Source organism: Neltuma alba, unplaced genomic scaffold (genome assembly GCF_004799145.2).
Source record: "Neltuma alba isolate B1F8T4 unplaced genomic scaffold, ASM479914v2 tig00013207_pilon, whole genome shotgun sequence".
NCBI classification, from domain to species: Eukaryota; Viridiplantae; Streptophyta; class Magnoliopsida; order Fabales; family Fabaceae; genus Neltuma; species Neltuma alba.
In genome coordinates, this window is record NW_021637512.1 from 390,844 (window position 1) to 405,137 (window position 14,294).

The following is a 14,294-nucleotide window of genomic DNA, read 5'->3' on the forward strand; positions in this document are numbered from 1 at the left end:
TTTCCTATATTACCTTAATTAGCACCTATTTTTTTTGCCTAATAACAATAAAAACTAATTTAACTAGTTTCTTTCATCCTACGAATCATTTAGCTAAATTTTATATTTAGGATTTGAAGGAATAAAATTTTATTCTTTTTAACGTACTTTATTCTTAGCTCTTTCTAATTTATTATTTTTATTTTTGAATTTTGCATGTGATTTCTTTCGTAAAAAATTAGGTCATTGTGAAATTATATTTTTTTGATCAGATACGAACAAGTAAAATACTAATTAATAATAATAAAAAAAAGAACATGTTTACCACTTTCGTCAAAAGGGAGGATCCGTTCTATTTATGGTTAAGGTGCAATAATTATAGTTAAAAAACAAAAAAAGCTACATCCGAAAGCAACTGATAATCCTCCAATTTAATAGACCATTTCCAAAATGCAAAAACCATTAAACAAAAATCAATTTCCCCCGTTAGCTCAAAATTTCTAAGAAAAAATATATAATATAATGTGCACACGAGTCATGATGATAAATGATGACCCAAATCCAACCTCAATCTATCATATTAAAATAGATCATCATGTCACAAATTAAACTTCCACACATTACATATCTAATTAAAAAAAAATACTCCTCTGGCCTTAAATATAGGATCTTTATACTGGTATGTATAAAGTTTTTATATTTAGGACCGGAGGAGTACCTCACCAGCTAGCTAGTTTGTATACCAATTCTACAAGGAAAATTAAACTGGATAAGGTAGCCATAAAAGCCTAAATTGCACAACGAATCCTCTGGTTGTGGTTTGAAGGAGGGAAAATGCTCCATTCTGTGCCTTCTCGAGAGGGATGTTTGTGAGTTCCTCAGCTTCATCAAACTCATGCGGCGTGCTTCTGTATAGTTCAAATGTCACATCCACTATGTAATGCCTCCAGCACTTTGGTTTATTATGTTCAGGGCAACAATTTGGATTCGTTTCCTTCCTGTTCATTAATTCATCTACAAGGTACTGCAATATATGATATTGTACATTATGCATGACGACCAACACATTAATTAATTAATTAAGTAATTAATTAAGCAACAATCAGGCAAAATTACTCATAATAAAGATGAATTAATGCATATGATGATACTGTAATAATTCAAGTAGAGAACGATGCATGATAAAGAGAAAATAGATAATAATGGGCCAAGTTATAACTTAATGTGTTCTTATGGAATATTCCTAATTATTTGACATGTTAGTGCCACATAAATATAGATGTTGGAGGGAGATCGAGAAGAAGTTACTCGATCGACACATAGAGAGATTTTCCTTGGCGTTGTTACTCGACTTGCACACACTCAACAGCTTCTCTCAACTCGGAGACACTCTGACATCTTAAACAAATAGAGAGATATCACAAATTTCACAGATCTTTTTGATTTGGCGCTGCTGTTACTACAATAGCCTTCCCTCTTTAAAATCCTCACATACACCCCTCCACTCTTTAAACCTGGGTTATTTAACCTTAACTCTAATACCACCTTCTTGGAGGAAAAGGTTAACAATGCTTGATTGGAGAGATTTCACACAAAAGACCTTCCATATTGTAGTAGGAGATTTGTTACTACTCCTGCAGTCCTTAATGTATGTCCTAATCGCATAGTTGATGTTGGTTCTATATGCAAGACTCATTTCACATGCTAATCAATTTTTTTTCTAAATTATCTTGTTGATATTCCCTCAATAATAATCAAGTAAGAAAAGAAGGGAGGGAATTAAGAAAAATAATTAGGATGTTTTAGAAAAAAAATATCATATTAATTAATTTAACTAGTTAACATCTTTAATTTATTCAAATTAGTTAATTAGGTCTTATATTTAGGATCGGAAGAGTATATATTTTCTTTCATATTCCTCTCCATCACCGTCATCTCTAATCACTTAGCCCTATTTAACTGACTTACCCAAAAACCATGAACCACACCCTCTCTCTCCCTCTCTCTTAATCTTCTTCTTTTCAATTATAGAAGGGCTGAGCTTAACAGTTTAGGATGTGTGGGGTTGAACTCATGAACCATAGGGCTAGTGACGTAAATTACACTTTTTTACACATAATTTTATCCGCACATACTTATCAAACTAAAAGACTCACATGGTACTTATAAATTTGAGTCTACTTTTCTAAAAACAGAAACTTTGGTATTGATTCATGAAATCTAAATACGATGAAGATAAAATAACAGTATATGTGTTGTATATAAATTTTTTTCCTAAGTTTTGGCATCGATCACTTACGCGTATGAAACTGGCCTTGTGAGGTGATTTTAGGGTTTCTTCTCTATTCATTAAGACAATCAGACGGCTGGGATGACAGGTCCAAAACAAAGCATTGAGAAAAGATGAGTAATTCGAGGCAACTGGAATGCACTCAATAACCAACATTGTTACGTTTGTTGGATGATACACAACTGGATGTTCTTTCAGCTCTCCCAGAGTCAGCAGATTCTGTCCATTCAAAATTGTTTGAAAAAGTCAATATATATATTCCAGGAAAAAAATAAACTTAAGTTCATCACACCGAAGAAGTTCATTGAGTTATAGAATTTTCCAAGTACACAAACAGAACTCGGTATACAGGAATTGTTAGTCTTCTGGGTAGAGAAAGCAAATCGTATAACACTTTTGGGAGTCGGACTAGCAAAGAAAAGTACCCTCCCTTTCTATAATTTGAATTATTTTTGGTATTCTCATAAAAAATGATATGTTTTGCAGGCGAAAAGATGGATTATGTTCGGCTATATATGTGTCAGAGAGAGGATATTCTTCGGACATAACCCACAATTAATAATAATATTGTTCTCTTTTTGAAGGTGCAAAAAAGTTTTGGGATTCATAATATTTTTAACCTTTTCTTCAACCAATGCCTCCACATAAATGATCAAATTAAAGCACTTAAGTATCTCGTAGAACAATCTATATAATGTTCGACGGGGCATTTTAGTACATAGTGTATGCTACTACGTACCGTAGATTTCATGCATCATCACGTCATCTGAGACTGCCAACTTCCATCAATACTCTATTTAAAGAGGAATTACAATTTTCTTCTTTAAAGATAAATTATCATCTGGGGTTCTCGGAGATTCTCCTAATTCAACTACCTTAGTTCTATCAAATTTAAGAGCAGAAACGTAATGATTGATCAATTAATAATATTGATCATCATATCATATGTAACAACAAAGATTGCAAATTATTAATTAATTGGCAATAACAACAATGACTATATACATCACAGCAGGCTTAGAAAATAAGATCATTCAACATGTACACCTCTAGGATATATACAAAGAAAATTTGTTAATGCCTCTTAAAAATAAATTGCAACAATAATTAATTACCCAAAACCAAAAGAATAATTCACATACCTCAATAAAAATCTTATGCAAGTGTATTTGTAGCAGTGGGTGGATCACGTTTTGTGAAAACTTTCCAAGCCTGTAAAGTTGAGAGCTATCAATGCCACCAGAAGAATGACCAAAATGATGAAGCTCAACTCTGGGACTCCGTCTCAACATTGTAATCTCAGGAAAAGAAAACCCAGTGAAATAGATTTTGCTTAGTCTCGGAGCATCAACCTCAACTTCTATAGGCTCCTCAAATCTCTGACCTTCACACAAAAAGAAACTCTTAAGAGAATCACTTCGAATCTGAATCTTCTCATTACGAACCATAAACATTTGGATCGTCTCCAGAAGTGGGAGTATGGATATAAATGCTTTGATCCATTGGTAGGCCCTTGTGTGCCATGTTAAGCATCTCAGTGTCTTTATGTTCCATACATCAGAAGCATATAATCTATGAAGCCCATATAGAACCATCGTATCCAGATTCATAGCCTGAGCTACACGCAATGTTTTAACATTCACTTCAATAAAACTAAGCTTTAAGAAGAATTCGAGACTCAGAAGTTCCATTGCAGGAGACGTTTTAATGGTCAGCTTCTCAAGAAAGTTCTTAGAATGATTCACAAGTTCCTTGATTTGATCATCACGAGCAACAACATCCTCAAGAATTATCTCTTTAAGACAGAGAAATTCATGACGACGCCTCCTGGATTTCTTTCGATCACCACCACCATCAGAGAATAAAATGTCAGCCGGAAATTTGCAACCTATCAGCTGAAGTTTGACTAAAGATTTCGAAGTGAAAACTGATTGGGGTATAGTGTAGAAAATGTCGTTCGGAGATTCAGAAACCCTAAGTTCTATCTCCTTGACATAGTTTTTCATAATTAAAGTAAGCCAGTCATGGAGGTGAGATTCCAAGTCCGAACCCTCTTTTTCCTGCGGATCAATCGTCAAAAAGAAGCTCTCAATTTTTGCTTTGCGAGATCTTAGGATTGACAAGGAGTCTTCGACTGAAGAGACGAAGCTCTCGAAAGTGACATATTCGTTGTGATCTAATCTTAGGTTGAGGATTGGAAGTGAAGTCCAGACATTTCGCCAAGTCTTGGAAGCAGCTGATAGTGATACTGCGTCTTCTACGGGTAAGAAGAAGAAGATTTTCTGCAGAATCGCCTCCGGAAATTGGAAAATCCCATCGGAGCCACCGAGCTTGTGAGCTTTTTTGCGCGGCTTGCTTCTGGGAGCCATGGTCAGGTCAGTCTAAGCTTGTTGTTAGTACTACTGTAAGAGCTAGCTGCTGATTAGAGTGAAGACCTAGACTTTGAATTTGGTAAAGCCCTAGACAAGAGGACACTAAACCTAAGAAAATGAACGGACTAATATTTTAGGATTTGTAGAAATTTTTTATTATATAGACTTATTAGCAAACACGTGAGAGACACAATGTCCATTCAAAATATCTGGGCTGTGTCTGATTTTTTCTCTTTTTGGGATAATGTCATCAGCTGATATCTTTTCTGCTTTTGGCAACGTATGTTCATCATATTAAATACTATTTACGACACAGCCTACGATATTCAATGTTTTTCGGCTCATTTAATTCACCAATTAATTGGTGGGATGAATATGCTAAAAACTTCTGAAAAATAGTATATATTTAGTTGTGGGCTATGTATATTTTTTAATTAAGGTTAAAATCGTTAATTAAAAAAATAAAGATATCATATCTTGAATGGTACAAAAATTCTTAAAATGTTAACATATTAAATTTAATTTTCAAAACAACATTGTCACAAAAAATTATCATTTGAGACTAATAATTTTAAATTAAAAAAATTAAATATATTTTTTAAAGTTAAGGGATCAAATTAAAATTGTGTAAAATTAAAGAACTAAGTATATATGTTCGATTTTAGTTGTTCTAAAAAAATAATGTTATCATCATATTTATAATGTAGAGAAAGAATTTTTATTTTAATCTTATTTATAAGTTATATAGTTAAATTTTTAATATGAATATGCAAATTTATATTTTATTTATTATTGTGTAAACCTTATACTATTGGAATATAGTGAATATTAAATGAGAGTAAAGTTGAAAAATTATTATATTTTACAATAAGGTTAATGATAATGAGATTTAAAGTTTTTCTTAATTTTAGTGAATGATAGATAACCAAGAGGAGTATATTTAGTTTATTTTCCCATTAATCTTACTTCTTCAAAACTTATATATGAGACGGAAATGATAACAATAGGGTAATCAGAAAAAATTGTTAAAATCGATCAAAAAGCAGTCGACATATAAAAATGTATTTTATTTTCTCAAAAACTATCATTTATGAATCCGAACTTTTACCTTGTTTTGATAAAAAGTCTCAATCTTTTTTTTTTTTGGGTAATATCTCAATGCCTTTGAATTAGCACTGCCATCTTCTTTCAGTACTTGTTGCATTTGCTTGTCTTAATCTAATGTGAGATGACAGTCCAGATTGATCTAGAGCTTCTTGCTGATGCCGAGGATTCATGTTGGAGGAGAATCTCTTTCCATCTCTTCATAGATATTATTGCTCAAACTCGGCTCTTCCACGTCTCCTTTTTCTCATTCTTCGGCGACGAAGAAGAAGAAAAGAGAGAACGGGAAAGAAACCCGATAATTACGCAGCCGAGTTATATACATATATGTGTATGTATGTGTGTATAGATATTGCTTTAGTTCTAATTATAAAATCTCATTTATAAACTATAAACAAGATCTTATAATTAAAACAGAACGTAGTATATATGTCTTCTCACCATGGAAAGAAACCCTAAAGGGAGAACCTAGAGCGAAGTACTCCTACCTTAAATATAAGATTTAGGCTAAAATATACTTTTACTTTTCTAATTTTATATAAGGTTTTATTTTGATCCCTTAACTTTAAAAAGTAAATTTTTAGTCTTCTAACACTAGAACCGTTAGCAAAAAATGATAGTCCTCTAATCCTTAATATAAGACCTCATTTTTAAGTTAATTGGGTCATAAACTAATACTTATTTTTCATATTTATCATTTTTTCCAAATTATCCCTATGGATACTCCCTCAACCATAATCAAGTAAGTGAGGGAGATAGGATATTAAGAAAGATGATTATGGTGTTTTAGAAAAAACATGTCATATTTCTTATAATTAATTAATTTACATAACTTCCTTCATCTAATCAAATTAGTTAAATAGGTCTGGAGGAATAATATTGAGCTTTTGAATGCTAATAAAACCTTACTAAATGCTAACATATTAAGTTTAATTTTTAAAATGCGATCGGCCAGAATAGAACTCTGACAAAGATTGATTCAAAGCTTGACCTGCTAACTCTTAGAACTGATACTCTGACGAGCAGACTTGACCAGGTCTCTGATCAAGTCAAGCAGCTTTATATGACTCTGACTTCTCAGGCTTACCAACTGGATGCAGATTTAAAGCAATTTATCGAGAAGGGATATATTGGACCAGAATTTACCAGAAAAGAGCAAGAACTGTCACAAATCCGAAAGGATTTGCAAAGAATCGAGTCAGACATCGCAAAGGATCATTCACAAACCATCTATGACCCTTATCCATCTTATCCGTCTGGTTTCCAACTTCCTACATACCCAACATCATCTCTTTCTTATCCCAGAGAATCTGATTATAGCAAGGTTTTCAAAATGTCTTATCCTATTTTAAGACAGTTGAGAAAATCACGACAACCCACTCTTTCACCTGTCCAGCCAAACCCTCCTCCCAGACCCCCAGTAAGACCACCTCACTTCCCTTCATCTGAAAGACTTTTCTACCCATCATCCTCATATACTAAACCTATTGAACCAACACCGTCCTCTCAAGGAGTTGTAATAAGAACTCCACCATCATCTCCACCAAAACAAACTCCTCCTCCAGACAGAGAAAAAAGAAAAGAAGTTGCAGATCCAAACAAAACCATAGCCACTTTCCAAACTGTGGATAAAGATCAGTCATCAACAGATGGAACCTCTGAACCTGAGTCTGATTCCTCTATTGAATACAGTTCTAACTCTGATCCGGAGATATATCATGCTGATATCTCTAAAGTAGCAATGGTCCAGCCAGATCCTACAGTTGAAGATCCTATTGATGAAGACCCATTTGTTCCTCAAACACCTGAGCCAAGAAGAACAGACTATAAACCCACTACAGGTCCATGGTTTTAGAACATGCCATACTCGCTTTCGAGATAGATCCAACTCAGCCGAGAATTTTTTTTGGTTTTTATTCACCTTTTTTAACTGGGCCATCAGCAAGTTTTCCCTGAATCATTAAAACAAGGCCTACATTACTGAGGCCAATAAATAAATGATGAATCACATTTTTTACAATTAATTGATGAATAACCCAGCATGTTAAAGCTTACTGTATACTCTAATGGCAAAAGGAAAAAAGTCTATATACTCAATATAAATCATATGTGCATGGTTACTTTTTAAAAATATTTTCTCACTTTTCTATTAATATAATGAAGATGCTAAACTATATATACTCTCCTTTTCTTTATTGCCGAACTGTATATGGACACTTATTTTCTCGTTAAATCTACATATTCAAAACAACATTTTGATCAATTCCAGTAAACAATAGTCACCTTTTAAATTTACGAGTAATTTTACATTGAAACTTGAATTCGCAATTAACATATTTAGAAATCAATAAATAAGATCAATCGGACATAAATTAATGACTAAAAGTTGAGCTGCACTGTAATTAATTTGTAGGTGAAATGCTGAACCACGCAACCAAAAATATTGAACATGAATACTAAAAAAATCGAAAAAAATAGAGCATCGTAGCGTAAATATAAAATAAGAGTGCTGAAAAAAATTAATTGAGGAAAATTTTGATAGCTAGGTGATAGTTGTCGCTGATATGATAAATAGTGGATAGTAAGTGAGAAGAGAAAAAAATTCTTCAGAATTTTCAAAACGAAAGATCAAAAACAAGAAAACAAAAAAAAAACATGTAAAAGTTGTTTTGGTTTTTAAAACTATATTACTGTTTTTTGTTTTTTAAAACAATCAACTAAAAACAAATTACCAAACAAATTTTTTTTTCTGTTTTTAAAAACAAAAAATTATTTTCAAAATAAGAAACCAAACAAGCCTATAGTCTCCTTTTAGTTAGTACTCTTTCAAAATTTCAAGATTCTTTCACGGCAAAAAAAAAAAAAAAAATCAAGATTCTTAGCTGTTATTAATGCTTCTAGAGGGTCTTGAAATGTCGTTTTCCCCTCAGTAAGATGGAAACTAAACCTTGTCTTTTTATATCAAGCATTAAATATGTTTGTAGTATAATAAAATTTTAGTAGTGTAGAGTTGTTGAAATGGGGTTGAAAAAGTCGAGGAAATTAAAAATTACAGGTGGAATATAGGCCAATTAAAAAAATTTTCGTCAAAGTCGAATAGGTTAATGAAAGGGGTCAAATTATTATGAAAAATATTGATTCATTAAAAATATATTATTTTCGCAGATTGATCAGCCAATCACCAAACTGCTTTGTGGCAAAATGAATTTTATGTATTGCAATGTCTCATATATATGCCAAGCAAACGAGGCTTGAAAGTTTATCATATAAACTAAGTTTTCAATAACTTGATAGATTGGTACTCCTTTACTACTATTTATATGATAGAAAGAGAAGAGAGTTTTTAGTCCTATTTATAACGTAGATATAGAAATTTTTTTATATAAGTATATGATTTTATCTTTCGTTTATTATTGTACTAACTTTATTTTCATAGAGTATAATATACACTAAATAGGAATAAAATTGAAAAGTTATTAAATTTTAAATAAAAGTTAACGAAATTTAAGATTTTTCTTGGTCTATAAAAATATATTAGAAGTGACTTATAAATAGGTTCAAATAGGTTCAGATGAGTATGCTTTATGCTTATTAGTTTTTAGCTGAAGATATGCTCTTCTTAATTAATATTGTGTAGCAATTCATTTTATATAAAATTTATAATAATTCATAAATCTAACTGTCCTAGTACATTAATTATATTATTTTCTTACAACTACAAAAAATAACATGCACGCGGCGTAGGTCAAAATTAATCTAGATTTAAAACAAGACAAAACGCTACTACAAATAGTTTAATTAAATGACGATGATGAGAAGTTGATTGATGCATTTTAATATAAAGTCCACTTCAAAAATTGTCATCGCCTATCACTATCCAATCCTACATTTGACAAATTCCTCTCAAGACTGTTTGTTGAAATCACCTGTTTTTAGTGATTAAATAATTTCTATGTTACGTACTCTCTCTCTCTCTATATATATATAGTGTTCATACCAGCTATTTCTGCCCAGCTCTAAAAAATTTATCAAGTTTGCTTATTTAAGACTATACGATGAAATCCTTCTACTTAATCTTCTTCAATAATAAATATATATTTGACATCAAACAAACAGCACTAAATATTTGGTCAACTTAAAAAGAAAAACTAACCACATAATAAACTGTGCGCGCGCGCGCGCTTGGAATGAAATGCTTTGACCAGGCCATAATATATTTGTTTCTATACGTAAGATATTTAAAAAAAAGGTTTTAATATTTCTATTTGTAAGATAATATTTTATAAAATTAAGACAATAGTTAATATGTTTTCTTTTTTAAAAAACCGTTAAACAGGAGTGCAAATTAATTTTTTATGCCCTTTTTTTTATTTAAAGAATATATCAATGAATCGAAGGAAAACAACTATTTCACACCAAAGAGACTTCATTAATATTATCACTGTCTAGTTGTCATGCATTGGATGCAAACATAGCTCACTTTTGAAGTTATATACTGTCCCGTCCTAATTGTAAGACCTTGTTTATAGACCGGAGGTAGTATAATACAACATAGATTAAAAACAAATGTTCAAGTGAGTTAATTAGTCACAAAGTTTATTTTATGTTTTATATATGCATATATATATGTGTGTGTGTGCCTGTGTGTGTGTAATCTACTTAACTGCGATTAATTAAGTCTGCCTATTCTATAAACAAATCCATTTAAGAAATTTTCAAAGAAGCAAACCCAATGCCACCTGAGTGATGACAATGGCCACGTCACAAGTGTGCAGAACTCTATCTTGTACAAGTAACAACAACTAATAACAATGTCGCTAACGTTCTTGTCTTCCCAAGCAACTGGGAAGCTTCAGAAAGTGATGGGAATGTCAAAGAGCTTCTCTTTTCTCGTAGGTGTCTGGTTTTTGTAGTTCTGGTTCAGTCTCAGGATCAATCAGGTAATTTGCCAGCAAAGACTCAAACTTAAATGCACAATACTAATTAATAAGAATTAACCTTTTGCCTCTACGTTTCAGGATTCATAAGCATAGACTGTGGGGCACCTGCCAAGTCCAACTACACTGAGAAGACAACAGGCATACATTACATATCAGATGAGGAGTTCATAGACTCTGGAGTGAGTAAATCGATAACCAATGATATCCAAAGTACATATCAACGGCAAGTTTGGAACCTGAGAAGTTTTCCTCAAGGACCAAGAAACTGTTACAGAATAAACATCAAAAGTGGATCTAAATATCTGATCAGGGCTACTTTTGTGTACGGGAATTATGATGGCGGGAATGATTTACCGAGTTTTGATCTTCATCTTGGGCCTAACTTGTGGAAGACAGTGAAAATAACCAATTCATCATCTGAAGTAGTCCCTGAGATCATACATGTTCCATCATTAGATTACATTCAACTCTGTCTGGTTGACACAGGCTCTGGAACCCCATTTATCTCTGCTATAGAATTGAGGACTTTGGTGGGCAGTATTTATGATATCCACTCAGGAATCTTGTCACTTGCCCAGAGGTTGGATTTAGGCTCAACCAGCAACAAAACATACAGGTAAATCCTTTCTTTGTTTATTTTTACTTTTAAAAGAGTTGGTTCAGCTGTACTCTGAAGATTTGGTTTTTGAAAATGTTATTATGTAAACATTGTGATCTTTTACTTCATCTTTACATCAAAAATATTCTGTAAAGCTGATAAGAGAATGGCGTTGACACAGGTATAGTTATGATGCTTATGATCGAGGCTGGGGATATTTCTATCACCAAAACTGGACACAAATTAATGCTTCAATTTCTGAAAATTCCTTATTTCAAATTATTACAATCCACCAACCATTGTTATGAGTAATGCTGCGACACCAGTAAATGAAAGTGCTCCAATGCAAGCACACTGGGAGCTAGAAGACGCAACAGACCAAGCGTATGTATACATGCATTTTTTAGAGCTTCAAGTTTTAGAAAAGAATCAGACAAGATCATTCAATATTACCATCAATGGTAATTTCTTGCAAATGTTGTCCTTCCGTACCAAGTCATATCCACTGTATTCAACATCACGAGTGGAGAAAAAATTGAAATTTTGCTTCAGAAGACCGAGAATTCAACCCTTCCACCTATCCTCAATGCTCTTGAAATTTATACATTTAAAGAATTTTCGCAATCAGAAACAGAGCAAGAAGATGGTATGTTCTGCAAACATAAACTTTTACAGATGCATGTTATCTTTTTCTGTGTGATTGAGTTAGGCTACTTTTTATTTTATAGACTCAATTTCACCTAAATATTCTTCAGTTTCTTAAAGAATCTGGTCAAGAAGATATATATACATGGTACATACTAACTTGCATTTTTGAGAAATAGTTGATGCAATCACAACAATCAAGTCTTCTTATGGGTAGCAAGAAATTGGCAAGGTGATCCATGTAGTCCTAAGGCCTACGTTTGGGAAGGTCTAAATTGTACTTATAATGGCAAGAATTCTCCTAGAATCGCAGCCCTGTAAGCTTGTTTTCCCAAAATTAATGTCATTACCATATGAAACTTGAATGAGAACTAATAACAATTGGAACTGCACATCAGGGATTTGTCTTCAAGTGGATTGAAAGGAAACATACATCCTTCCATCTCAAAGCTCACCATGCTGGAGAAGTTGTGAGTGCTTTTCATTCTGGATTGATGGGAAACACACATCCTTCCTTCCAACAACCGTTCTTTTAAGATGTTTTTATTGATTCTTAAAGCTAGGTTCCACAAGATATATACTACCTCCGGTTCTTAATATAAGACCTTGTTTGACTTTTATTTTGGTCTTGAATATAAGACCCCACCCATCCACTTTGTCTCTCTATTTTATACATTTTTTTCAAAGTAACCCTTCTAATAATAAGAGTTCTAGTTAATACATTTGATTAACAAGGATATTTTAGGAAAGATAATACCTATTTAGGACAAATAACTAACTCAAATTACTTCCTTAATCTCCTTAAATTAGTCAACTGGCTCTTATAATTAGGACCGGAGGTAGTATAATCTTGATCCTGAAGGGAAGAAACTTTCTTGTTTCAGGGATTTATCAAACAACAGCTTAATGGAGCAGTGCCTAATTCTCTGGCTCAACTACAGAACCTCAAGATCTTGTAAGTAGTTTACTAATTAATTGAACAACAGTCAGATCTCATAGCTTTGAAAATGGCAAAGGATGTTGTAGCTGGATATTGCTTTTGCAGAAACCTGGAGAACAACAACTTGACAGGTAGAGTTCCCTCTAATCTGCTTGAGAAATCAAAGAAAGGTACCCTGTCGCTAAGGTATGGCTCAATTTGAAATCCTAATGTCCAAAAAAATCAGTTTTACATTGAATTTAGGACACATAGCACATGAATGTTTCTATTATATCTCTTAATCTCTATACTAGGAAAATTAACTTCTTTCTTTGCATGGGCATTTATGATGTCTAAGACAGAGCTATAGATACTAGCAATATTTATTGACAAATGATCATAATAAGTTATGCGACTCTCTATATATTAGTGTTGGACAGAATCCATATCTATGTGAATCTCCTTCGTGCAACAACAACGAAAAGAACAATGTTACTATTCCCATAGTAGTATCAATTGTTGGAGCTCTAATCCTTCTGGCAGTGTGGCAATCATATTTTTTACCCTTAAAAGAAGACAACAAAGAGGTGAGGCTGCTGCTTATGATTCACACATATACGCAAGCACAATTTTGGTTCATCATGTGAAACACCAACCACAAGCTTTTTTATGATCTCAAATTAGGAACAGCTCCATTGAGACCTCACAGAAAGTTGAAAAGGTTGAAGAACAAAAAGGCACATCTCTGGAGGCCATAAGCAGACAATACTCATATTCTGATGTCCACAAAATAACCAATAACTTCGGTATAATTCTCGGAAAAGGCGGCTTTGGAGCAGTTTATTTGGGTTACGTTGAGGAAACTCCTGTAGCAGTTAAAATGCTCTCTTCATCATCCGTTCAAGGTTATCAACAATTCCAAGCCGAGGTAAAATGACAATGGACCGAAATCACATGACTTTTTAATTGAAAAGTATATGTTTTATGTTTAAGTATGTATGTGAAATTGCTTTACAGGTTAAACTTTTAATGAGAGTTCATCACAGAAATCTTACTTCCCTTGTTGGGTATTGCAATGAAAAACCCATAAAGGGCTCATATATGAGTATATGGCTAATGGTAACTTACAAGATTACCTTTCAGGTTTGTTAGTGCAATTCCTTTTCCAAATAGCTGATAGTCTAGAAATGGAAAACAATAAGTATAGAAAGTTAAGGAGCTTGATTTTTGCAGGAAAAAGCAGCAACTCAAAGTTCTTGACTTGGGAAGACAGACTTGTATAGCATTGGATGCGGCACTAGGTCAGAACTTGAACCAAGTTATCTGCGTCTTCAATTTTCAATCCTCAAATCCTTCTAATTCGATGTCATTGCTGTAAATTTGGCCCAGGTTGGAGTATTGCATAATGGATGTAAGCCACCTATAATCCATAGAGATGTAAAATCTT

General features: G+C 32.9%; 1 protein-coding gene and 1 pseudogene across 1 annotated transcript; one reads left to right on the forward strand and one right to left on the reverse strand.

Annotated features, from left to right (window-relative positions):
- Nucleotides 1-739: 739 nt before the first annotated feature.
- On the reverse strand, nt 740-4,638 carry LOC114735445 (F-box/FBD/LRR-repeat protein At3g26920-like). The gene is made up of 2 exons (XM_028923141.1): nt 3,412-4,638; nt 740-1,003 (listed from the first exon to the last, which is right to left on the reverse strand). Exons 1-2 carry the CDS (start codon nt 4,636-4,638, stop codon nt 740-742), a joined length of 1,491 nt encoding a protein of 496 aa, XP_028778974.1.
- Nucleotides 4,637-14,287, forward strand: LOC114735446 (probable LRR receptor-like serine/threonine-protein kinase At1g05700; annotated as a pseudogene).
- Nucleotides 14,288-14,294: the final 7 nt, after the last annotated feature.